The following is a 25,902-nucleotide window of genomic DNA, read 5'->3' on the forward strand; positions in this document are numbered from 1 at the left end:
TCCTCCGGTGTGTAAATCCTCTGTCTCTGTGAGGAGGCAGCTTGGTATACACTTGGTATATACGTCATAAAAATAAAGAGTTTATAAGTGGTCACTAATTACTATTAATGTTGAGAACTCATCTATCAGTGTGTTAGAAATAAGATGTTGCCAATGAAATATGCCAATGAACGTATTGGCTCAGCTGGAGGAAACACGGGGATTCAAACTGGTGAGCCCCGTGTTGGTAGGCAATGGAATAGACCGCTACATTACCCGGGTGCCCCTGACTTGTATTTTTAATTGGTCTATCAACCAGTGTGAAGTAGCAGCATGCTTCAAGTCTGCAGTAATAATTCCTGTTCCTAAGAAGCCCATTATTAGCTATTTAAATACAGGCCCGTTGCCTTAACATCTGTTACAATGAAAGTGAGCGTATAGTATGTAAACATCTGTCCAGTATTGTGCTACATCCCATCAGTTTGCATGCAGGTCCAATAGGTAAGTGGATGATGCAGTATCTCTCTGTCTCCACTCTATCTTTCAGCATCTAGAGACGCCTGCCTCCTAGTCTTCGGTACTGTTCATTGATTATAGCTCAGCTTTTGATACAATAATACCCACAAGGGTGTATAACAAACGTATGCAGCTAGGTTTCCATCAGTCTCTTTGTCTCTGAGTCTTGGACTTCTTACTGGGCAGAACACAGGTTGTCAAATTCAAAAATAGATTTTCAAACTCGTTGACCATTAGCACAGGTGCCCCTCAGGGGTGTGTCCTCTCACCTCTGCTCTACTCATTATACACCAGAACTGTATTTCACATTCTGACTCTGTAAAAGTTTGCTGGTGATACAACACTGGTGGGGGACTAATTTCCTGTAATGATGAGACAGTTTATCGAAAGGAGGTCCCCTCTCTTGTCAGCTGGTGTAGCAAATAGCAATCTGGAACTGAACACCAACAAAACAAAAGAACTTGTGGTTGACTTCTGTAAAAATCAGGGAGAGCTACTACCACTGGCCATTAACAACAAGGTGGCAGAGAGAGTGGATCATTTAAAATTCCTTGGAACTACAATCACCTCCTCCCTGAAATGGGAAGACGACTTTACCACCATCCAAAAGAAGGCTCACCAAAGACAATTCTTTCTAAGGCAGCTTAGGAACGTTGGAGTGTCAAGGGTTGCAATGTTACAGTTCTACAGAGCTGTGACAGAAAGTGCTCATTTTCTCAATAACTATATGGTATGGCAATTCTAAAGCCCATGAGAAAAACTGTTGGACAGAGTCGTGGGCACAGCTTCAAAAATAATTGCCTGTGAACTCCCTACCGTTTCTGAATTGTACCATATTTTGCATTCAGGGGAAAAGTTTTTAAAAAATGAAATGACTCTTCACACCCTGCCAAGCCCCTATTCAATCATCTCCCTTCACGTAAAAGACTCCATAGTGTCAAGATCAGGGGCCTCATGTATCAATTATTACTATGGGCAAATTTGTTCTTAAACTCCCATGGAAATTTTTAGCCCTAAAGATTTCCTGACAGCCACTTCAAAGTGTGATGGTTATTTGTAATTCGCTTCCTCCTAACATCTGTTGTCTACCTCTTGCAACGAGCAATCACCCAGGCCTGCAAAGACATCAGTGTTGGCTAATCAGTGTCTAAATTCAGGGGTTACCCAGGTTCTGCACTGGTCTCTGAGACAAACCTCAGGGCTAAAAAATCCCATGGGTGTGTAAGAACAAATCTGCCCATAGTAACAATTGATACTTGAGGCCCCAGCGCTTCTACAATAGCACTTACCCCGCAGCAGTCTGCACCCTAAATGCATCACTGATTTTACAGATATAGTCTCCTAAGCACATGCACTTTAAGGGCATAGGAAATATGGTTGCTTTAACTGAATTATAATTGTAATAGTATGCTTTTGTGGACAGTCCTTGTATGTAGTGTGAGGTTATGTTTACTGTTATCTTTGAGCACACCGATACAAATTCCAACTCAACAGCAAAGTTGATATGGGATAAATTATTGAATCTTAGCTAACTAAAATGGAGGGATTCTCTGTCTGTCTGTCCTTCGATTTCCTCGGCAAACCGTTCATCCGGTCGACTTTACGCTTGGCAGGTGCGCCGTGGGTCTGGATAGTTTCATGCTTGTTTGTATTGCCACCTGTCCCTTAAAACAGTGGTTCTCAACCTTTTTGGGGTCCTGGACCCCCTGCGTATTTTTGATCTACCCTGAGGACCCCTCCACCTGATCTTGGGGGAGGGGGGGTTGCAATTTGATAGAAACAGTAGAAACTGCATTTTAAATTGCATTATAGCATTTATTCACTCTTTGGGGCAAAAATAAGAGCTTTCAGTTGTAACTTAGATATAGTTAACAAAACAGAGTTCTTATGCAGTAACTTTCAGATATATGTAACAAAACAGAATATGTATTCAGTAACTTTCAGTGATTGCTGGGATAGGCTCCAGCATCCCCGTGACCCTGAGAGCAGGATAAGCGGTTCGGATAATGGATGGATGGATGATGCGTTCCTTGCTGAACCGATACGGAGTGCGATTTGTTCCATGTTCTCACAACCAGAGAAGGGAGAAATATGCAGGCAGTCTCTCCGTATTTCTTCCTTCTCTGGCACCTGAAAATTGCGGCAGCTTACCAGAGCAGTTTCCCCGGGTAAGTCCTAAAGTTGTAGATTTATTTTTAAATCAAATAATACAATTTTGTTAAGAAATAAAAGACAGTACTACATTGTACACTTTTACAATAGTACATTACGTTCATTGAATTTATTTTGTGTGTTGCTTTTGTTTGCCGATAAAGCTCTTAACAGACATTATGTAGCTACATGTGTGTTTTCAACCTTTTCCATTGAGGTGGGGGTCATGGAGCCTGGGTAGGCGGTGGTGGGGGCTGAGATGGGACAAGGTTAAGTGTCCCTCATTTTTCTGAGCTAAAGGAGGCAACCCTACTGACGGGGTTCCCCATATGTGTCTCCGAGGCACCTCTGGCTTGCATGTAGGGTGACCAGATGCCAACAAACCTAATGTGAGACAAATAGTGTGTTTGTGTGGGACAATGCGCAACACATATAGACATAGCCCATACTTTAATATGGACTCCATAAGCATACTGCCTGCATTTAGTTTATGATGTTCTTTTTGACATCTGATGTGTTCATCAAAAAAGCACCGTGGCAACTCTTCATCATGTAGCAGGCCTGAAAGAGAGGGTGGGAGTGGGCGTCTTTAACTTATGTGTTAAACTAAAACAGTATTGCCTTTTTGCTACATGTTTTGATGCTTCCATTTGAGCTCCATGGTTTTAGAAGCACGGAGCGTGATGGAAGAGTTAAAAAGTGCAGAAACCTGTGTCAGGTCACATGGCAAAAAGTTTTTAGTTTGATGCTAAAATATATGTACTTCAACCAAAATATGAATTTTCAGATTTGAATACATAGGGAACGGAAGCCACAGAATGAAACAAAAACCTCAAAAGCACAAAAGAAAACCGACCCCCCCCCCTTTAAGAGTAGCTCCTTTGTTTTGTTTCTGTATTCTTTATTTCCTTTGTTTTATGAATATCTGTTGTTTGTCGGTTGGTTTATTTGATTTGTTTGGTTTTTTTCCAAAGGGTGGCACGGTGCCGCAATGGTTAGCGTGGTCGCCTCACAGCAAGAAGGTCCTGGGTTCGAGTCCCGAGGCAGTCCAGTCTTGGTGGGGCGTCCCAGGTCGTCCTCTGTGTGGAGTTTGCATACTCTCCCCGTGTCTCCGTGGGTTTCCTCCGGGGGCTCCAGTTTCCTCCCACAGTCTAAAGACATGCAGGTCAGATGACTCGGCTGTACTAAATTGCCCCTAGGTATGAATGTGTGTGTGTGTGTGTGTGTGTGTGTGTGTGTGTGTGTGTGTCTGCCCTGTGATGGCCTGGCGGCCTGTCCAGGGTGTCTCTCCGCCTGCCGCCCAATGACTGCTGGGATAGGCTCCAGCATCCCCTAGAGCAGGATAAGCGGTTCAGATAATGGATGGATGGATGGATGTTTTTTCAAATGATGTAAACGTCTCATGATCATACATTGTTTGCAACAATAACATGTACAGTGCATCCGGAAAGTATTCACACCCCTTCACTTTCCCCACATTTTGTTATACTACAGCCTTATTCCAAAATGGATTAAATTCCTTTTTTTCTCATCAATCTACACACAATACCCCATAATGACAAAGCGAAAAAGGTTTTGTAGAAATTTTTGCAAATTTATTAAAAATAAAAAACAAATATTGCATGTACATAAGTATTCACACCCTTTACTCAATACTTGGTTGAGGCACGCTTGGCAGCGATTACAGCCTCAAGTCTTCTTGGGTATGAAGCTACAAGCTTGGCACACCTATATTTGGGGTATTTCTCCCAGTCTTCTCTGTAGAGCCTCTCGAGCTCTGTAAGGTTAGATGGGGAGCGTCGCTGCACAGCTATTTTCAGGTCTTTCCAGAGATGTTCAGTGGGGTTCAAGTCTGGGCTCTGGCTGGGCCACTCAAGGACATTCACAGACTTGTCCTGAAGCCACTCCTTCGTTGTCATGTTGAAAGGTAAACCTTCGCCCCAGTCTGAGGTCCTGAGCGCTCTGGAGCAGGTTTTCATCAAGGATCTCTCTGTACTTTGCTCCATTCATCTTTCCCTCGATCCTGACTAGTCTCCCAGTTCCTGCCGCTGAAAAACATCCCCACAGCATGATGCTGCCACCACCATGCTTCACTATAGGGATGATATTAGCAAGGTGATGAGAGGTGCCTGGTTTCCTCCAGACGTGACGTTTGGCATTCAGGCCAAAGAGTTCAATCTTGGTTTAATCAGACCAGAGAATCTTGTTTCTCATGGTCTGAGAGTCCTTTAGGTGCTTTCTGGCAAACTCCCAAGAAGACTGTCATGTGCCTTTTACTGAGCAGAGGCTTCCGTCTGGCCACTCTACCATAAAGGCCTGATTGGTGGAGTGCTGCAGAGATGGTTGTCCTTCTGGAAGGTTCTCCCATCTCCACAGAGGAACGCTGGAGCTCTGTCAGAGTGACCATCGGGTTCTTGGTCACCTCCCTGACCAAGGCCCTTCTCCCCCGATTGCTCAGTTTGGCTGGGCGGCCAGCTCTAGGAAGAGTCCTGGTGGATCCAAACTTCTTCCATTTACGAATGATGTAGACATTTTTTGTACCCTTCCCCAGATCTGTGCCTCGATACAATCCTGTCTCGGAGGTCCAGAGACAATTCCTTTGACTTCATGGCTTGGTTTCTGCTCTGACATGCACTGTCAACAGTGGGACCTTATATAGACAGGTGTGTGCCTTTCCAAATCATGTCCAATTGATTGAATTTACTACGGGTGGACTCCAATCAAGCTGTGGAAACAGGATGAACCTGAGCTCAATTTTGAATGTCATAGCAAAGGGTGTGAATACTTATGTACATGCAATATTTCAGTGTTTTATTTTTAATAAATTTGCAAAAATTTCTACAAAACCTTTTTCACTTTGTCATTATGGGGTATTGTGTGTAGATTGATGAGAAAAAAAAATAATTTAATCCATTTCGGAATAAGGCTGTAACATAACTAAATGTGGGGAAAGTGAAGGGGTGTGAATACTTTCCGGATGCACTGTACATATACACATACAAATAACATCCACAACAACACAAACAACACCAACCAACCAGTTTATTCGAAGACAAACTTGGGAAAAAAATATAACCCGTAACACTGAATTATTGGACTACAGGACATCGGATACACCTCAGTACACTGACAACACTGGCCTTCAGTGTTGACTCCATCGTCAGATTTCAGTTTTTTCTTTCCCTTTCCATTCACCGTCTCCAGTTTCACTTTTGAGTCGCAGCCCATCAGCAGCATTTCCCAGTACAAATCCACTAGTTCTACATCATCGCCAACGCCTTGAACGAAAAGGTTCCCCATGTCTGTACTAACAATCATGCTACTACAATACATGTATTGCATTTGATGCTACAGAATCCTTTAGAAATAAAAAAAAGTCATTGCACAAACAGACAGACGGATGAGTTCCACAACACTTTAAACTGTAATTTAGCCTCATTGCTTCTCTATCTGGGAAATACGCCCCCTTTGTCTCCAAAAGGGTCATCGGATGGTTTACAGAATCTAATAAAAATAGAAATTTTATTCAAATATTCCTTATTTTAAGATTTTTTTTAATCTTTGTTGATCATCCCCCTTTAATAATGACTGTTTGCATCTTTCAAAAATTATTAACATGAAATTGCCCCTTTCCTTATCAGTGCAATACAATTTGTGTATTTGGGTGTATATATGTATGTACGGGGGGCTGAGAACAATAGATGTTACCTACAGTAAATTAATTACCAATTAATTTCTGACCAGTGCAAATGACTGAAATTCCAGTTTACGCATATTTTATTTCCCCCCACACGTCTTCATAAAAAACTATCATGATAAAATGCCACAGAGTGAAGTGAACCAGGTAAAATGGTAAAATATTTTCTTCACATGACAGACGATACCTGACAGAAGACTTTGTGTTTTGGTGAATTGAATCCCTGTCCATATACACCAACAGTGGATGTCACACGAGGCCACGGACACGCCACATGGGACGGGTGGTCAAATCAGGAGGGACAGAGGAGGTTCTCACCACATGCTTCCGCTGCTCAAATCCCTTGTTCAGATTTTAAATTTAAAAAGAAAAAAGACTTCCAAGGTGCTTCTCTAGCTGCGGCCTTCCTCCTGTCCAGTGAGGCTTTCTCTCCAGCCATCTTTCATTTCCCCCCTCCCCCACACACCTCCTCTTCCCTTTGCTTGAAAAGGTGTTGACATCAGCGCCTCCCTCATCCCGTCTCCGAAAGCGGAGCGATTGCACCTGCGCCCACCTGTCGCCGGTCCTGGTGGATTGACGGGGCCTCCTATTGCTTCATGGTGTTCTTGATGGTCCATCTCTGTCCGGTGCAGGGCTGGAGGACCAGCAGGTGACCGAAGTAAACGTTGGCCGGCACCACCTCCAGACAGCGCCCCGTGGCTCGGTTTATAATTGGTTCGTTCTGGAGGGCAGATTGAGGGAGAAGGTTTTGGTTTTTAAAGAGCAACTACACCTGATAGCTGGGTGAGGTGTCCTAATGAGCTAGCATTGACAAAACCTTTGAATGTAGTCAATGCTATCATTGCCACACCCAAATTAAATGGACCCATCATTAATTGTATTAGCTATAGCTATGTCTATCCTGCTATAATTACATCGTTTGCTCCTAAGATCAGCCCAGCACTCATAGATGTTTTTCCAACTTTAAGTGCCTGCTGCACACTACAGGATAATTGGCCCAATTTTAGGCCCAATTTGAACCATTTGAGAATTGGGGGGGGGGTGGTCCCGATTAAAAACCAATTGTCTCCCCAGATGATCCTCTAATGTGAGGTATTTAAGATTCAACGTTTAGCCTCCCGATGTCCTCACAAGCCAGTCGGAAACGTGTGATTTTACACCTGGAAATCCAACAGTGTGATGGCAACAACAATGGAATCTCGAGCAGGAACCCACAACCTCCAATGAGAGCCAAACTATATGGGAAGTGGAAATTTCTGCAGAAGAAGATGGATACAGTGTTGTCTTAGAAGACGACGTAGCTCCATCATATATAGGTCGTAGAAGAAGACTATGGAAAAATGGTTCAAATCAATAACTTAATTTTGCAGGATTTTACAAGTAATTTAGGAAACATTGGTTGGGAAAATTTGTTAACGCTAGACTAATGAGTACAAATTATTAGTGATCGGCTTTGGAGAAGGTGTATTTCCTTTTGAGAGGAGCTGCTAATGACCCTTGTTGAAATCCAGCAATTCAGCTAAGCTAGCCCAGCTTAGCTGAGGCATGTCATGCAATGTACCCTCAAACTACATGCACAGACATAAAAAAAAAAGTATCAAGAGTTTATCAGACTCTAAGAAACACAGTAAAATCCCCGGAAACTGAAATATCCCTTTAAGAGGCGTTCTCAATTCAATTCTGTTGTGAATGGCACACAGCCCTGATTCTTAGGTAGTCTTAGTAGAGGTTCTCAGTAACTATTAGCTTCTACTTGTGGAATGTGTCATTGTGTCCATTGTGTTTTCTGTGGGAGCATCCCCGTAAGTTGAATTTCTTTATGTGAAAACTCCCTTGGTGAACAACTGAGCTCAACTCGACTGAACTCGGCCCTCACCTGAGAGAAGTGCCACGTCTTCTGCTTGACGGGCACTTTGTCGCAGTTGAGGAGTTGAGGAAAGCTGCTGACTTGGTCGTCCACTACACAGCGTGTGTCCTCGCCCGTACTGCCAAGAGGCCCCAGGAACAACTGGCCCTCTTTGGTGTATCGCCCTAACTGGGAGAGGACAGACGGAAAGACATTCAACATTACAATTTATGAAAAATATGGGGCGTCTTTCAGTGTGCCATTTTCAGATTTAAGCTTCTTTTTTTTTTCTTTTGAAGGAAAAAAATTACCTTGCAGGTGTGGAAGCTAAACTAGCTTTGGAACATACTGGAACGTCGAACTTAAAATAATATGGTTGATATGTTTAGTTCCCGTTTGGTGGGAACGTCTTTACTCAAAAAACGATTATGGTTTGTTTCATTCTACTTTACATTTTGGGGACATCATGGAAGCGAATTTATCACCTTTCTGAACATTATTTCTCTATATGTTGTGGGGACAACTCTCCATTAGCTGCCATGATACGGAGCAGTCTTGTGTGTCTCTCTGAAAGTTGTGTCGCTGAAGTTGTGTTTGACAAAGATGCCACTTGCAGTCAAATCATTCATCTGTACACTTACTTCCTGGTCTGCCAATAGGCTGCATTGTATAAGAAAATGCAAATATTAATACAGCTGTGTAATGTAGCGTTAATATTCACATGTTTGCATTTACTTGCATCTTGACTTGTGTGTGTGTGTGTACGATTTTCCACGTGGTGTAATAATATGGCTGTGGCTTTAATGTGTTAAATAATTATCATTACTAGCCAGCTGGTTGAGAGGCACGTCTGCCAGCCTGTCTGGAGAAAAATGGAAATGGTGTTTGCAGAATTACTAAAAATTTTGTTCGCCCTCAGATGTCCTTCTAATAGCACTGTCTTCTTCTGTCCTGCTCTGGAGGGTTAGGTTGTGCTGTAATGTATTGGTGACAGTGCCGAGATCCGGGGCTTGTTTATTTTAGCACTCAGAGATCCAAGTGATAGAAGTTAAAAATACTTCATCGTTTATCAGAAGTTGCGAAGCCAAAAGAGCCGTGACCAGCACTTCCCACAAAGCATCTGTTCATCTGTTTTGCACTAATAGCTTTAATGAAAAAAGAGCAGCCTGGTGGACCCCGGGGCTACGCAGCGAACATTAGCTGACTCAAAGTTTTCAGTATAGGAAGGAAGTGCAACAGTGAATTTTATTTTATCCTGGTGGCAGAACTCGGTCTCAGAGGGGTTGTAGCCATGAGTTAGCACAAAAAAGAAGATTGCTGTCACTATGGAACACACTTTGATGAGTGTGTCATTTAATGAAGGTTTTTATAATGCTATGGTTTTCAAACTATGGGGCTGGGACCCACAAATGTGTAGCAGCAGAGGGTCAGGTAGGTCAAAGGACGTCAACAATAAACGCAGTTTGTTTGGATACAGAGGGGAAAAATGGCCCATTTTTCTTTTTTTTTTGCAATCAGATCTTCTATTATTTAGATAAAAAAGGGAAGAAAGCGTTTATTTTCAAACTGTTTTGGGGGAGGGGGATTTTTCCTCCTTTTTTCTCCCCAATTGTACACAGTCTCTGCTACACCCCCTCTGCAGAGCCGGGGAGGGCTACAGACTACCACATGTCTCCTGCGATACATGTGGAGTCGCCAGCCGCTTCTTGTCACCTGACAGTGAGGAGTGTCACCAGGGGGACATAGCGCATGGGAGGATCATGCTATCTCCCCCCAGTTCCCCCTCCCCCCTGAACAGGCGCCCCGACCGACCAGAGGTGGCGCTAGTGCAGCGACCAGGACACATACCCACATCCGGCTTCCCACCTGCAGACACGGCCAATTGTGTCTGTAGGGATGCCCGAACAAGCCGGAGGTAACATGGGGATTCAAACCAGCGATCCCCCGTGTTGGTGGGCAACAGAATAGACTGCTATGCTACCCGGACGCCCCTTATTTTCACACTTTTTTGAGTCAGTGCAAACAATGAAGTGATTTAATTGTATTCCGAAAATCACTACATTACTGTTTAATGCTGTCTGGTTAATTTGATAATGACCGGGTCATGACTGAAGGCTGAAAAGGGGAAACTGTATTGATGCACTGCGCAGAGAGAATTGTTAATTATCTTGCTTTTTGACAGGTATTGAGACTCTACTGCTTGTTTTACTGATCCCTGGCATCGCCACAAATGGGTCACGACTTGAAAAAGATGGGGAGGCCCTGTTCTGATATCGCTTTAACACACAAAACCCATGTATCCATCCATCCTTTATCCAACCACTTATCCTGCTCTCAGGGTCGCGGGGGTGCTGGAGCCTATCCCAGCAGTCATTGGGCGGCAGGTGGGAAGACACCCTGGACAGGCCACCAGGCCATCACAGAAAACATGGGCTAATGAGCACCAGTTCAACCTGTGTTTTTAACCTTTCATACAACACAATTATCACAGATCAAAACTGGGTTGTGCCATTCACCAAGACCCGGGTCTGCAACTAAAGTTCCAAACAAATCACCGCTAATCAAGATGGTTGCATTTTGACGTCTTGTAATAAGCTAGTGTACGTCATACTAGTCATCTCCGATCATAACCGATGAGATTCCTTGTTTGAAACCCACATGGAGTAAACCCATGATCCCCCTTTCACACCAAAGCTGAGTGGTGTCAGAGCCGCATGAAACTTGGGTCATGACCGGTGTTGCAGACTGGGACTGGATGACCCATGTTGAGCCATTCACACCAGGGCAAACACTGTGTCGTTTCGATGTGAAAGAGGTGTAAGAGCAACAGGGAAACTTTCAGGACAACGGACAGCGATACTGACCAGAGACAGTGAAGCCAGGACGTAGTACGATGGCTTTCAAACTGTGGCTCATGACCCACAAATGGGTCGCAGAAGGGAGCCAGGGTGGTCAGGGGATGTCCACACTAAATACAATTTCTTTGGAGACAGAGAAAAAAAATGCATGCAATCAGGCACGTGGGAAGATGTTTTAAGTAGGGGGGCTGCCAACTAAAACGAAAAGTATTGTGGCGAGCCAGTGTGGAAGAATGAGTCAAGAGGCAGAGATCTCTTTTTAATCCACCACTCCCGTGCCCCCATACACCGCACGACCCCGAGAGTGCTCTTTAATTAACACCGGCCAGAACGGACCAGAACTGACAACAACGAAACGAGCCCCCCCATGTACCAAGTGGCGACATCAGTCCCAGTCACGGTTCTACAGTCAGTAAACGGTCTCCTACTTAGTCTGAGTCGACCCCCCCAAAACAGCAACACATTAATAACTACAACATGAACATCACATCATTAAAACACAATTTTAAATCTAACATTAACAGTCCCATCAGCCATTGTGCTCCCCCAGCACAGAACTGCCGACAGTCAGAGCAACCGCCTCCCTCCCTTGATCCGGCAAGGGTAGAGAATTATAGACCTATTTCCAAACTTTCTTTCTTATCCAGAATCCTTGAACAAATTGTTGCAGACCAAATCCTGCAGCTGACTGAGGCTCATAACATTTTTGATAAATTTCAGTCCGGCTTTTGTCACAAGTATAGTACCGAGACTGCATTACTAAGAGTGTCCAACGACGTTCTTATGCATGCTGATAAAGGTGAATACTCTATTCTTATTCTCCTAGATTTAACTGCTGCCTTTGATACCATCTTACTTGATAGGTTGGAGAACTGGGTTGGCATTTCCGGTACAGCGTTAAATTGGTTTCGCTCTTATCTGACAAATAGATATTTTTATGTTTCTATTAACAATCAATGTTTCTATTAACAATCTTGTATCCTCGCCTGCGTGGAGTCCCCTAGGGGTCTGTTCTTGGGCCAATCCTCTTTCCTTATACATGCTTCCTCTGGGTCATTTGTTTCATCACTTTCAAGACATGTCATACCACTGTTATGCCAATGATACTCAGATCTATTTCTCTGCCAAACCCAATAACCTGAATCAACTGTCCTCCCCCCATGATTGCTTAGCTGCCACCAAAGACTGGATGTCCCTAAATTTCCTCCATCTAAACCCAGACAAAACTGAAGTTCTCTTAATTGGTCCTGAGAACTTTGCCACTGCACTTGATCAGTTTATTGGTCCACTTCATTCAAACATCAAACCTACCGCTAAAAGTCTTTGACCAGAAAATGTCTTTCAATCGTTTCGCTTTTTAGCTTGGTCTGTTACTCCCAATGCCATGTTTTTATAATAATTCAATTTATTTTATGTATTCATTCATTTTTTGTGTATGGAGTGTAAAGCTCTTTACAGCTTTGCTTGCTTGCTCCCCCGGTTGCTACAGTATGACGTCATGGTTTTGATTGTAAGGTGCGTGTGTAGCAGATTTGGAGTGGGGTGTTTACTCACTTTATTATTAAAAATGTACGCTCCGCACAGCCCCGCCCACTGTTTAAAATAAAGGTACGTTTTTGTTTTTGCATTTGTGCGTTAGGAAAAGTTAGGCATACTGTTGGGTCTAAGATGTTACACAGCCACCTGCCACTAGGGGGCCACTAAACTTTCCCTGTGCACTTCATTAAAAAGAAGGGGCTTGTGTCTTTTTTGCCCCGTCTAGCTTAGTTTTCATTATATCTCTTACTTTTCATTATATCTCTTATTTTTAATTATATCTCTCTTAGTTTTCATTATATCGCAGTTTTAATTATATCTCTCTTACTTTTCATTATATCTCTCTTACTTTTCATTATATCTCTTAGTTTTCATTATATCTCTTAGTTTTCATTATATCTCTCTTACTTTTCATTATATCTATCTTACTTTTCATTATATCTCTCTTACTTTTCATTATATCTCTCTTAGTTTTCATTATATCTCTCTTACTTTTCATTATATCTCTTGGCATACTTTTACTGCACTACTACCCTTCAAAGGTTTGAATTTGGACCCTTGAGTTTGCAGGCTGCCAGAAAACATTTTTGTTGTTGTTGTTTTTTTTGGCAAATCAGTGTGTGATGTTTTGCTTAACAGGAGCCATACTGGAAATAGTTGTTTGGCTATGCTAGAGCGGTTTTATTACTGTCCCAGGAGGGATTGTTTCTTTTAAGCTCTGTTGTTTGACTGTACCCTGGCAAGCAGGCAGATTCCTAATGGACTTTCTATTTTAACTGTCATCTTCCACTTTTTTTTTTTCAATTTCAACAAAGCCCTTAGGCCGGTGAGCTATTTACCAACAAGACAATAAGCTAAATAAAGGGATTTTTGTGCTTTACCTGAGGACCCCAGCCGTGGCAGGGGTGGAGCGTGGCCGTGTGATTCTCCTTCATACCCTGATCCATACAGAGGTGGCTCACTTTAGTGTTCCGGATCTACAGAGTAAAAGAGTATTTGTCAGTCACCCGAACGCAAAAACAGGATCACCAAACAAGAACTTAAGGGGCATCCAAGCAGCGTAGCGGTCTATTCGATTGCCTACCGACATGGGGATCGCTGGTTCGAATCCCCATGTTACCTCCGGCTTGGTCGGGCGTTCCTACAGACACAATTGGCCGTGTCTGCGGGTGGGAAGCCGGATATGGGTATGTGTCCTGGTCGCTGTACTAGCGCCTCCTCTAGTCGGTTGGGGCACCTGTTCGGGGGGGTAGCGTGATCCTGCCATGCACTACATCCCCCTGGTGAAACTCCTCACCGTCAGTTGAAAAGAAGCAGCTGGTCACTCCACATGTACCGGAGGAGGCATGTGGTAGTCTGCAGCCCTCCTGGATCGGCCAAGGGGGTGGAGCAGCGACCGGGACGGCTCGGAAGAGGGGGGTAATTGGACGGGTACAATTGATAATTGGGGACAGAAAAAAAAAGGTGTGTGTGGGGGGGGGGGTTTAAAAAGAAAAAAGAAAACAAGAACTTGCAAACTTGCACAAGGCTTGTTGACAAAGATCTGGGAAGCAACTCCACTAGAGATGGTGTCATTACAGATGGTATCAGAATCAGAACCAGAATCAGAATCCACAGTTTTAAGGCAGCATGGCTGCAGCTGAATGCAGACGTTTGGGAACAGTGTGGTGTTCAGTAATAAGTCAGGACAGGTACGACTAAATCGGTGCTTTTTAGACATTTGCATCTACACCGGGCATCACAGGTGCAGTATAGTGACGGGCAAACTGACTCATGGAAACTAAGACACGTGTGCTGCAATGAAACGAAAAATATCAGTATCGGTGTCGAATTGATGTCATCAAAAATTTATATTATTGGTCTTCTGAAGAAAAACTAAATATTGTGCATCCTTACTTTGTTCTATTCTAGCATTATCGTTATTACAATCGATGCAAGCTTGACTCCGATGCTTTTCATGGAATGTCAGAAGAAGTGGAGACGACTGACAAGCACCTGAGTGGTGGATCATCGTGTCAATCATTGTTTTCTTATTAAGCTGGTCTCCATATTGTCAACAAGAAACCACTAGATTCTACTGTGATGGATAATTACAGGTTAAGAGATACTACTACTACTTTCGGCTTCTCCCGTTAGGGGGCGCCACAGCGGATCATCCGTTTCCATCTCTTCCTGTCCTCTGCATCTCCCTCTGTCACACCAGCCACCTGCATGTCCTCCCTCACCACATCCATAAACCTCCTCTTTGGCCTTCCTCTTCTCCTCTTCCCTGGCAGCTCCATATTCAGCATCCTTCTCCCAATATACCCAGCATCTCTCCTCTACACATGTCCAAACCATCTCAATCTTGTCTCTCTTGCTTTGTCTCCAAACTGTCCAACCTGAGCAGTCCCTCTAATATACTCGTTCCTAATCCTGTCCTTCTTCGTCACTCCCAATGAAAATCTTAGCATCTTCAGCTCTGCCACCTCCAGTTGCGCCTCCTGTCTTTTCATCAGTGCCACTGTCTCCAAACCATATAACATAGCTGGTCTCACAACCATCTTGTAAACCTTCCCTTTAACTCTTGCTGGTACCCTTCTGTCACAAATCACTCCTGACACTCTTCTCCACCCTGCCTGCACTCTCTTCTTCACCTCTCTCCTGCACTCCCTGTTACTTTGGACAGTTGACCCCAAGTATTTAAACTCATACCTTCGTCACCTCCACTCATTGCATCCTGACCATTCCACTGTCCTCCCTCTCATTCATGCATAGGTATTCCATCTTGCTCCTACTGACTTGCATTCCTCTTCTCTCCAGTGCATACCTCCACCTCTCCAGGCTCTCCTCAACCTGCCCCATACTCTCACTACAGATCACAATGTCATCCGCAAACATCATAGTCCACGGAGCCTCCTGCCTGATCTCGTCCGTCAACCTGAAGCTTGAGAGATAATTCACCAGGTATTCTTCAGACACACACACACACACACTCTCACGGTCACACTCTCACCATCTGTGTGAGAACAGTTCAGTTTGGTTCAAAAGTCCTTTTTTCACTTGAAAACACAAAAGGTTTGCTGACAAACCAAAAGCAAGAGACTCAGCTGAACAGAGGACGAGAGGGAACGTGTGTGACCGACGTGGGTTTTTCATCGCACACAAACAAAATGACCATGTGTTGTTGTTTTGCATTTATATGCCTTTGCAAAAGAGAGCAGGAAACAGGCAGTCTCCCAGATACTAAAACATAATGATAACAACAAATCCATGCAATAAAACCACACGCTTCCCTCTCAATGACACACTCCTGTCTCCATCTCGCTCCTCCAGTCCATTACAGTCCAATCCAAAGTATTTATTGCCCAATCCGATCCGATCCAATTCAAAGTATTTACTGTAGAACCACTCAACTGGCAGGTACAGATAAAGAGCGTCGACAAGCAACCATGAACAAACGAACAACCTCAGACCACTCAGAACAGAAACATTATCAGTATTTATCAGGGTCGTCCTTATTTCCTTCATTTCCTTTACCTAATAGATAACCATTTAATGCTATCTATATCATTCTCCTCATTGATAAATATATATATATATATATATCAACACGGATACAGGAATAAAGATGTTAATACATAGCAGTACAGGCCTGTTTCGTGCAGCTCGCACTCATCAGCTGCTAATGTGTTTACACGAAGTATCATACAGCTTAGTTTGCCCAGTGTCACGCCCCTAACTTCGGTTGGACAGCGACCAATCAGATGGGGAAACATTCAAACTACGTGCAACAGCCAGTGGGGTAGGTACTTATGATGCACAGCAACCAGTGGAGGGGTAGAAAACATTACAACCAATGGGACTGGGGTTTGTTTTGAAGAGCATTTAGGGGCCAGGGCACTGTTGAAATGGCCTACATTAAAAATATAACAAGGTACTTTATGTGAATTATATATTGGGGTGGTGTTGGGGCACAGTTGGAAGGCCAGGCAGTTAAAATATATAAAAAAAAATTTTTTTACATTTTAATAAATGTCATATGTGCATCATCTAATGGGGGAGGGAGAATAATAAAGACGGAGATTTTTTTTCGGTGTCTACAACTGGTGGCCAATTCGTTTCTATTATTCAAGGTGGACATAACAGGTCTGCAAATAATAAAATACTTTTCTGCCAAGCACAGGTTAAAAGATGCAACCTGTGCTTGGCAGAAAAGTATTTTATTATTTGCAGACCTGTTATGTCCACCTTGAATAATAGAAACGAATTGGCCACCAGTTGTAGACACCGAAAAAAAATATCTCCTTTGTAACGATAAGTAAAACGTCTTTATTATCCCCCCCCCTTAGATGATACACATATGACATTTATTAGAATTTTTTAAAATACTTTTTTTTTAAAATATTTGAACTGCCCGTCCTTCCAGCTGTGCCCCAACACCACCCCAATATATAATTCACATAAAGTACCTTGTTATATTTTTAATGTAGGCCATTTCAACAGTGCCATGGCCCCTAAATGCTCTTCAAAACAAACCCAAGTCCCATTGGTTGTAATGTTTTCTACCCCTCCATTGGTTGCTGTGCATCATAAGTACCTACCCCACTGGCTGTTGCACGTAGTTTGAATGTTTCCCCATCTGATTGGTCGCTGTCCAACCGAAGTTAGGGGCGTGACACTGGGCAAACTAAGCTGTATGATACTTCGTGTAAACACATTAGCAGCTGATGAGTGCGAGCCGCACGAAACAGGCCTGTACTGCTATGTATTAAAATCTTTTTTCCTGTATCTGTGTTGATATTCCACTCATTAGTTGAGCACTTATAACACCGTTGACAGTTTCGGAAAAAAACGTTATATATATATATATATATATATATATATATATATATATATATATATATATATATATAACACACACATGTAATTAAAAACCCAAGCAGCCAGACTTCAAAATCAGTTCCCTTTTGTGCGACATGCAGGCTCACCTCTCCATAGAAGAGTGTGTTGTTGTACCTCCTCATCTCTGGATAGACGTTATCCAGGTACCACTCGAAGCTCTTACACTGCAGGCTCTTCCTCAGCGCCACCCGCTGAGAGATATCCCCGTAGTCGATACCATGGTTCTGCAAGTTTTTACACAATAGGGTTGTATGTTGGCGAGGATTTGGTGACACGATGCGTGTCACGATACAAATGTCACGGTTCAGTCTAATGTGACATGTTATGAAAACACAAACACAGCAAGATTTTGTAATATTTCATCGAAGTTTCAGAGAACTGTCATAAAGAAAACGTCTCCATATGCATAAAACCAGAGTAATCGGAGCCATCGCTAGTGTGGCACTGGCAATGCTTGCTGTTGTTGAGGTTCTGTGCAGCCCCGTCCCAGATAGCAAAATTGCTTTGGCCTGGACCCGTCCCACACCCGACACTTTCATCTGGCCCACGTACCGCGTGGAATGATGGCACTTGGGCGGTCCGCTCCTGTTTGCCAGATCTGGGCCAGAACCAAGCCATAACAATGCCAAATATTTGTTTTGTGATATTTTGGCGATATTCACCATCTACCACACGGGCCACTTCAGGGTCACATCCAGATTACATGTTGCCGAGAGCACCGCATCTTTGCCAAAAAAGGCCCACATTTGATTTGGCACATTTGGACCATATTTGCTATAATACATGTGGGCCACTTCAGGCTCACATCCATTTTGTCAGGGCCAGAAGAAGGCCATCAGTGCCTGAAGTAGCCCACATCTTGATGCTATCTGGGGTTATAATACTGCACCTGCTCCCTAGTGGTCATTGATATGAACTACACAATGTCGTAGTAGCACTATCACGTCTCTCTGGGTCTCTCTACGTCTCTTTATGAATCTCCAGTCTTTTCTGTATTTCAGAAACAAGAAGCACATTGAGTCATGCAATTCTGTTTCCCCAGCAGCCCTCGTTCACCTCCATTGGGATGTTCCAGGCCAGGTAGACGTTGGACTTGTACTCGTCCATCCATACCTCAGCCACACGCAGGGCATTTCGGCGGGTGTGGAACGCTATGTTGCTGTGGTAGGGTTTCTTCATGCGTGCAATATGAGCCACCCTGGAGCAAGGCAGAACCTCCATGCTGCCCCCACACAACCACACCTGCAAGCAGGGAAAGAGGGAATACAAAGGCTTTAAATAGAACATGTTAAAGGATGATTCCGGTTTTTTTTGTGTGTTTTTTTTTTACAACCTGGGTGTTATTTTCGTAATTTTTTGCCATCGTGCATATCAGCTCTGAAAAAATCTAACTCACCGCCTTCATCTTAAACACGGGACCACCGCTACTTTACAAGTTGTCCTAAAGACAACAGTGTTACCAAAACAACCAACACGATGTGATCTTTACGATATAATCGATGATGAAATATAGGATAATTTATGATATGATACATGTGACAAACGAATGTCGAGTAAACGACTCTTATTAACGAAAATTATCGAATGTCATTTTTAATGCATTCATCAAGCTTCTTTGCCAATGTGTGAATTAATCGCTCAGTGCTCAAGCGTCTCAGGGCCTTCAGGCTAGCATTGTCAATGTTAGGTGTAGTGCCTCCTCTGACTACTGGAAGGATTTGCTGGAAGTCTCCACAAAGCATCATTGGAATGCATCTTTAGCAAATACATCAGATTTTTTACTTGGTTTTTCAAATATTTTTCGAACTGTGCAATCCTTGGAAAGTGCTGATTCTAAAGATACCTTTCTTTTTGTTCTACAATGAGTATTTCTGGAGTTTTAAGTGAACATACAAACATACACTCTCGCTTTATGTATATAGATGATCGTTTAAGTTAGTTTGTGTTGTGTGTGAAGACTGTGTGACTGAAGAGGTCTCAGAAAAAATCATTAATTTACTCAAAAACCCATCTCAAAATTCACCAACTAAAAACACTCAAGATATGTCTGAACAGACAGCCAAGATGGCAACACACACTGAGGATATCCTAGCTAAAGTGGCTACGGAGCATCTCAGCCATTCTTGGAAAATCTGGCAAAAGGCATGACATGAGATATAGAGTGGAATTTTTGAACGACACCGTTAACAAATTTGGGAATCACAAAGGCCGGCCGGAGGATGACAAAGCTAAATGGAGCCCGGTGGTGGTGAAGCAAAACAAACTGCTGCGGGAAAGTTTATCCACGCTGGAGGGTTATTCCCGGTGCCAGAATATTCGGATATCTGGTGTCGAGCAGGGAATGGAGGGTCAAGATTTTGATGGCTTTCTCAAAACACTATTACATGAGAGCATGGAGATAACTGCAGATGGCTGGCATTAAGCGGATGGGATTCATGGCATGGGCTCAGCTCCGAATGACAACTCCAGGCTGAGACACATCATCATTTGGTTCCTGCAAGATACTGCAAAGTCTGCAGTGCTGGGAGCAGCAGAGAAAGAGGAAACAGGTGATGTGGAGAAATGACAGGATCTATTTTTTTCCAAGACTGTGCCCAGGATATATACAGGAGAAGAAGTGTGGAAGGAAGACGAATGATGAGGTGAGGCTGATGCTGCCAAAACATAAGATTGAATATGCTCTGCGATGCGAGGCCATAATGACCTTCGCACTGAGCAAGCAGTGATACGAATTCTCCAACCCAGGAGAAGTGGAAAACTTTCTCGGCCGCATGGGAGCAGTGAATGAAGCACAGGCTGAGTTGAGAGGAACTCGCGCTGACAGCGAGGATTGACACGGTTGCTAGTGACTGGAAATGGCTGATGTGTTTTGGATTACGGCAATGACTGACTGTTTGTTTGGTTTCGAGAGCACAAGCAGAAAAGACGGCCAGGACATAAAGCATGAATCTACAGGACTGCTTCTGTCGAGTGGAAGCACCAGCTATAAACTGCAACCAATGGACTTTTTATTTTTCATTCTGTCTTGCTAGACACAACAGGCTGGCTGGCTGGGTAAGTTAAGAAGTTGTTCCTCTTCATTGCAGGATAATAGGACTACATATACTTTTATTTATGACATGACATGCGAGTTCATACTTATCGGTAGGCTATCTCGTAGTTTTCTGTAATTTCTCATGTTTTCCACCAGTATGTGTATAGTAGGCTAGGTGAGGACGACAATAGCCTACACCATACAGGGGATGTTAACTGGTGCTCTCTAGCTGGTTTAATAATATTAATGGATTACATTTATATGGCACTTTTCTAGACACCCAAAGTGCTTAAGTGTACAGCACCTAGTATTCCCAAGCGGTCTCTCATCCAAGTACTAACCAGGCCCAACCCTGCTTGGCTTCCAAGATCGGGTGTTATCAGGGTGGTTATTCCTTTGTACTGTTTCTGAAAGCAGGAGTATATCAGCCATCATGTAGGGACTCTGGGAAATTAATGATCTATCAGCACAAAGGTGAAATGGTATGCGATCATTAAGTGATGTGTAAATGAGAGAGATTGAGCTGGTCAACCACTTATCCCGCTCTCAGGGTCGCGGCGATGCTGGAGCCTATCCAAGCAGTCATTGAGCGACAGGCGGGGAGACACCCTGGACAGGCCGCCAGTCCATCACAGGGCCTACACACACACATATTCACACCTAGGGACAATTTCGTATGGCCAATTCACCTGACCTTGGACTGGCGGCCTGTCCAGGGTGTCTCCCCGCCTGCCGCCCAATGACTGCTTGGATAGGCTCCAGCATCCCCGCGACTCTGAGAGCAGGATAAGCGGTTTGGATAATGGATGGACGATTCACCTGACCTACATGTCTTTGGACTGTGGGAGGAAACCGGAGCACCCAGAGGAAACCCACACAGACATGTGGAGAACATGCAAACTACACACAGAGGACGACCCGGGACGATCCCGAAGGTTGGACTACCCCGGGGCTCAAACCCAGGACTTTCTTGCTGTGAGCCGACCACACTAACCACTGCGCCGACTTTATTAATCCCTGTGGGGAAATTATGCTCTGTATTTAACCCATCCTAGCTGTGTAGCTGGTAGCAGTGGGCAGCCGCAGTGCAGCACACAGGGACCAACCCCAGTTCGTTGTGCCAGGCCTCGGTCAGGGGCACAGACAGCAGTATTAACTCTCACATGCATATCTTTTTGATGGTTGAGGAAACCGGAGCACCCAGAGAAAACCCACCGCAGACGGGGGGAATATGCAATCTCCACACAGAGGACGGCCTGGGATGACCCCAAGTTTGGACAACCCCAGGGTTTGAACCTAGCACCTTCTTGCTCTGAGGCAACAGCACTAACCACTGGGCCACCATGCCGCCCAATGAAAAGGATCTGAACGAAAATGAGAAGGAAAAGGAATCTGCTAAATGAAAAGATATTATGTTATTATGTTTTCCTCTAGAAAAAGAGGGGTGGTTATTCTTGTAAAGAAAAACATGGATCTTCAGGTACTGAATCACTTCTCACATAAAGAGGGTAGGGTGGGTGGTTCCAGATGTTATAATGGAAGGTCAAAGACTGACTGTAGCTAATATATATGGCCCAAACTCAGTATCCCCAGACTTTTTTTTTTTTACAAAGTCTAATGTAAAATTATATAATGTAAAATTAATTCATAACCGATTTGCACGATGGTTAAAACTATGAAAATAAAGATCCAGAATTATCCTTTAATAGGGAATAAATGCTGATCTTTTTACAGACCCAAATAGATATGTATAAATAAAACAATCCCAACTACTACTTAAACAAATAAGAACTGTATTGGACTTCTACTTTGATAATGATATCATGATTAATGATAAAGGAGAATATGCTTCTTCAGAAATTACAAAATGTCCTAAACACAAATGGTGAACTGAAAGTTAATTATCCCAACAAGTCCTCCAACCCATATGACCACAGAGGTCGTTTGTCCTCTAATACGACCCGCATGAGCTTTTCCTAAATTAGCGGCCCTACCGGCGGCAGGAGATACGCCACAGATACTTTTCGCCTCTGTGCATTGTGGGTTTTTAAAACAATTTGAGAACAGAATATGTAGACAGTGTGTGTGTGTGTGTGTGTGTGTTGTTTCACAGTCACAGTAAAAACCTGAGTGTTCATTCCATTTGTACACACTCGGAGTTAATAAACACCCAGGAGGTTAAATTAACACTCAGGATAGTAACTAAGATTGCTCCTGGCAGTATGTTTACCTAGGAATAACGTTATAAGAGCAAACTTAACATTAGCCACAATTCAGAAAGTCGGCTAGCATGGACATTATGACCGCTATGTGACATTAAACTTTGCTTTTATTAATGTTCGTTCTCGCGATAATTTATGGCAGGAGATCGCTTATTGTTACATGGAAAGTGATGTATTGTAATGACCACAGTTAAGTAGACTTGCTAGCCCTTGGCTAACGGGTCGGACCCGTTAGTCGACTGGTTAACGCTGTCGCCCGTGGCGCGAGAGATCCGGGTTCGCATCCTGGCTGCGGCGGTTCCCGGGTCGTATGGCTACCCCCCCCCGCCCCCCCGAATTCGCTACAGTATAACTACGGAGGACTGCGAGGAAGTAGCTTAAAACGTAACTGTAGGTCGTAATAAGCTGCTTGTACAAACGACCTACAGGGTCGTTTTTTAGGTGGAGGACCGTCTCTGTAAAGACATACTACTGAAAACAAAAGTGCTTAACAGCAATACCAGTTTGTTTGCTGTTGTGCACAGTCAACAAAGTGATCACACCTTTATCACAAAACAGCACCGATACAAAAGAAGAGGAGACATCTACCAAGAGCAGAATCCATCTCCCAGCTACCAGAGCATAAAATACCCAGAACCTCCTTCTGTCTGACCTATTTATCTCCATTGACCTCCTCTCAGCTGCACAGCGAGAGCCAGTCCTCCAGGACTGCTAATGGGGCCTCATCTATCTAGTGGTGCTACACTATGCTAGCTGCTGCCCCACTTTCATCAACGGGGGGGTGGGGGGTGGGGGTCGGGTGACACACAAACCCTGATCCCAAGTTCGATGTTCTCCCCTCCGTAGACATCCATGCCGGAGTCGAGGAGCCCCAGTTCTCCAAAGTAGTCCCGGTTGACCACGAACGAGCAGCCAATCATGGCGGGAGTCCTGTCACCAGGGAAATACCACAACAATGAGACGAGAGGAAAATTCTGTTTCGGTGTGTGTGTGTGTGTGGATGCGCATGAGTGTTTTGAGTGTACAGATATGAACATGAACCCTTATTTGTGCGATTGCCCTTGTGACAGAGATTCCCTGGTTTACTTCAGCAAGCAGCGGCTATACAGGCGGTCCCCTGTTGCTGCCACAGCAGCGCCTGCATGTCGTCGTTTGTCTGACAGATCATTACAGTCAGTGTCAGGGGCGGAGCACAAAATTCTGGGCCCTATACATAAGCAGTCTCAGTGGGCCCCTTTCCTCTTTTGTCTCTCACGCATCACTTTTTTTAGTTCTAGCACACTGTATATATACACACATATATATATATATATATATATATATACACACACATACTATATACAACATTGGAGAATGGCTACAGATGAGCGTAGTGGAGGTGGGGAGAGCTGCAATGGATAGGGAACGGTGGAAGAGACTCCATAGGTTACGGAACTGATGATGATGATGATGATGATGATGACGACGACACTGTACGTTATTCTTTTCTTTTCTGGAACCCAGATTTTGCTTTCTTTGGGAAAGACCTGACTCTGTGCTTGTGCTTGTGCTTGTGCTTGTATCAGCGGTCACTCGCAACAGGACTAGATGAGTCGCACTGAGGGATGGTCATGAGGGGCGGACTAAACCATTTTGCACCTTTTGTAAGGGGTGAGGGGCCTCCGAGAGGGGTGAGAGGGGCCTCAGAGAGCCTACACTATTTTCTTTAAGTCCCTCAACCGATGTATTGAGCCAATTTTAACTGAAGTTATGACACCAATTAGTTAGAAATAAAAATTTGCAAACCAAAACAAACTTTTAATTCCAGGCTCCCCGAGCCCCCCCCCCCCCAAATCCCTTCTTGGCCCTAGTAGGTCCTTCTCCCCCCCCCACCCCCCACTACGATGCCACTGGTCATTGTGTTTAGTGGTGCTGCTCTGTTTGCTTTACAAAAAGATTGCCCAGAACAACAATCCCTGCTGAAAGCAAAGACTCGGCACATTCGGGTTTTTGTTTTGCCGCGAAACACAAAACGAGGTTTTGTGAGGTTCTGCTGCCATTAGTGGCGTCTGGGTTTTTTTTGGGGGGGGGATTCCCCCCTTTTCTCCCCAATTGTCAATTGTATCTGGCCAATTACCCCACTCTTCGAAGCCGTCCCGGTCACTGCTCCACCCTCTCTGCTGATCCGGGGAGGGCTGCAGACTACCACATGCCTCCTCCGATACATGTGGAGTCGCCAGCTGCTTCTTTTCACCTGACAGTGAGGAGTTTCACCAGGGGGACGTAGTGCATGGGAGGATCACGTTATTCCCCCCAGTTCCCCCTCCCCCCTTAACAGGCGCCCCGACCGACCAGAGGAGACACTAGTGCAGCGACCAGGACACATACCCACATCCGGCTTCCCACCCGCAGACACGGCCAGTTGTGTCTGTAGGGACGCCCGACCAAGCCGGAGGTAACACGGGGATTCGAACCGGCGATCCCCGTGTTGGTAGGCAACGGAATAGACCGCCACGCCACCTGGACGCCCCCTAATGGTGTCTGATTTTTTGAGTCCAAAATGTGTGTATGAATGAGTATCAGTGTGTGTGTGTGTGTGTGACTGACTGACAGAGGCTATCAAACTGACTGACCTCAAGTGAATATAAAAAAAAAAACTTTCTGCAGTACTGAGTACATTTTATCTCATTATTTCCATCCATCTTTGCTACTGCAAAACTTCATAATGCTCATCAACATGTTGTGATAGAAACGTGACTGCTGATGTTTACATTTACACTGACAGCACTCAGAACACGACCTTTCCATAGGTCATTCTTCAATTTGGGGCACTTTTGGCTTTTGAAAATTTTTAAAAATAAATGTCTTTAAAATCTGTTTTTTTCTTTTTCAGAAGCGCTATTAAGTGGTGTGGGACAAATATCTTAGCATAGATTTGATCGTCCTACAAAGTAAGTTTGATACTATGATGCTTTTTTCAAAGTTGTAACAGCAAAATGATGGTAATGACACGTGATGGTAACGACAATTTTCACGTTTTGGAGAAAAACTTGGCTAAGTGTTAGACTCGCTAAGCTAACTTGTTAGCTAGCATACGATGTACAATGAATATACGTGAATAAAGTGAAATTTCTTATTTCTGAACTAAAATGCTCAGTTAGTAACTTGTCTGGTAATGACGCCTAATAAACATACTCTCA

The 25,902-nt window shown here is 44.0% G+C and overlaps 1 protein-coding gene across 1 annotated transcript in view; it reads right to left on the reverse strand.

The window, feature by feature from the left end:
• Positions 1-6,929: 6,929 nt before the first annotated feature.
• galnt17 (polypeptide N-acetylgalactosaminyltransferase 17) overlaps positions 6,930-25,902 on the reverse strand; it is a 40,754-nt gene continuing 21,781 nt past the window's right edge. Inside the window, exons 6-11 of the mRNA XM_056283725.1 lie at positions 23,536-23,653; positions 18,524-18,709; positions 17,554-17,691; positions 13,465-13,560; positions 8,220-8,378; positions 6,930-7,064 (exon numbers count right to left, since the gene is read on the reverse strand). Coding sequence (XP_056139700.1) covers positions 6,930-7,064; positions 8,220-8,378; positions 13,465-13,560; positions 17,554-17,691; positions 18,524-18,709; positions 23,536-23,653 — 832 coding nt within the window. The remainder of the gene's footprint in view (positions 7,065-8,219; positions 8,379-13,464; positions 13,561-17,553; positions 17,692-18,523; positions 18,710-23,535; positions 23,654-25,902) is intronic.

The sequence above is a fragment of the Lampris incognitus genome, chromosome 7 (assembly GCF_029633865.1).
Source record: "Lampris incognitus isolate fLamInc1 chromosome 7, fLamInc1.hap2, whole genome shotgun sequence".
NCBI classification, from domain to species: Eukaryota; Metazoa; Chordata; class Actinopteri; order Lampriformes; family Lampridae; genus Lampris; species Lampris incognitus.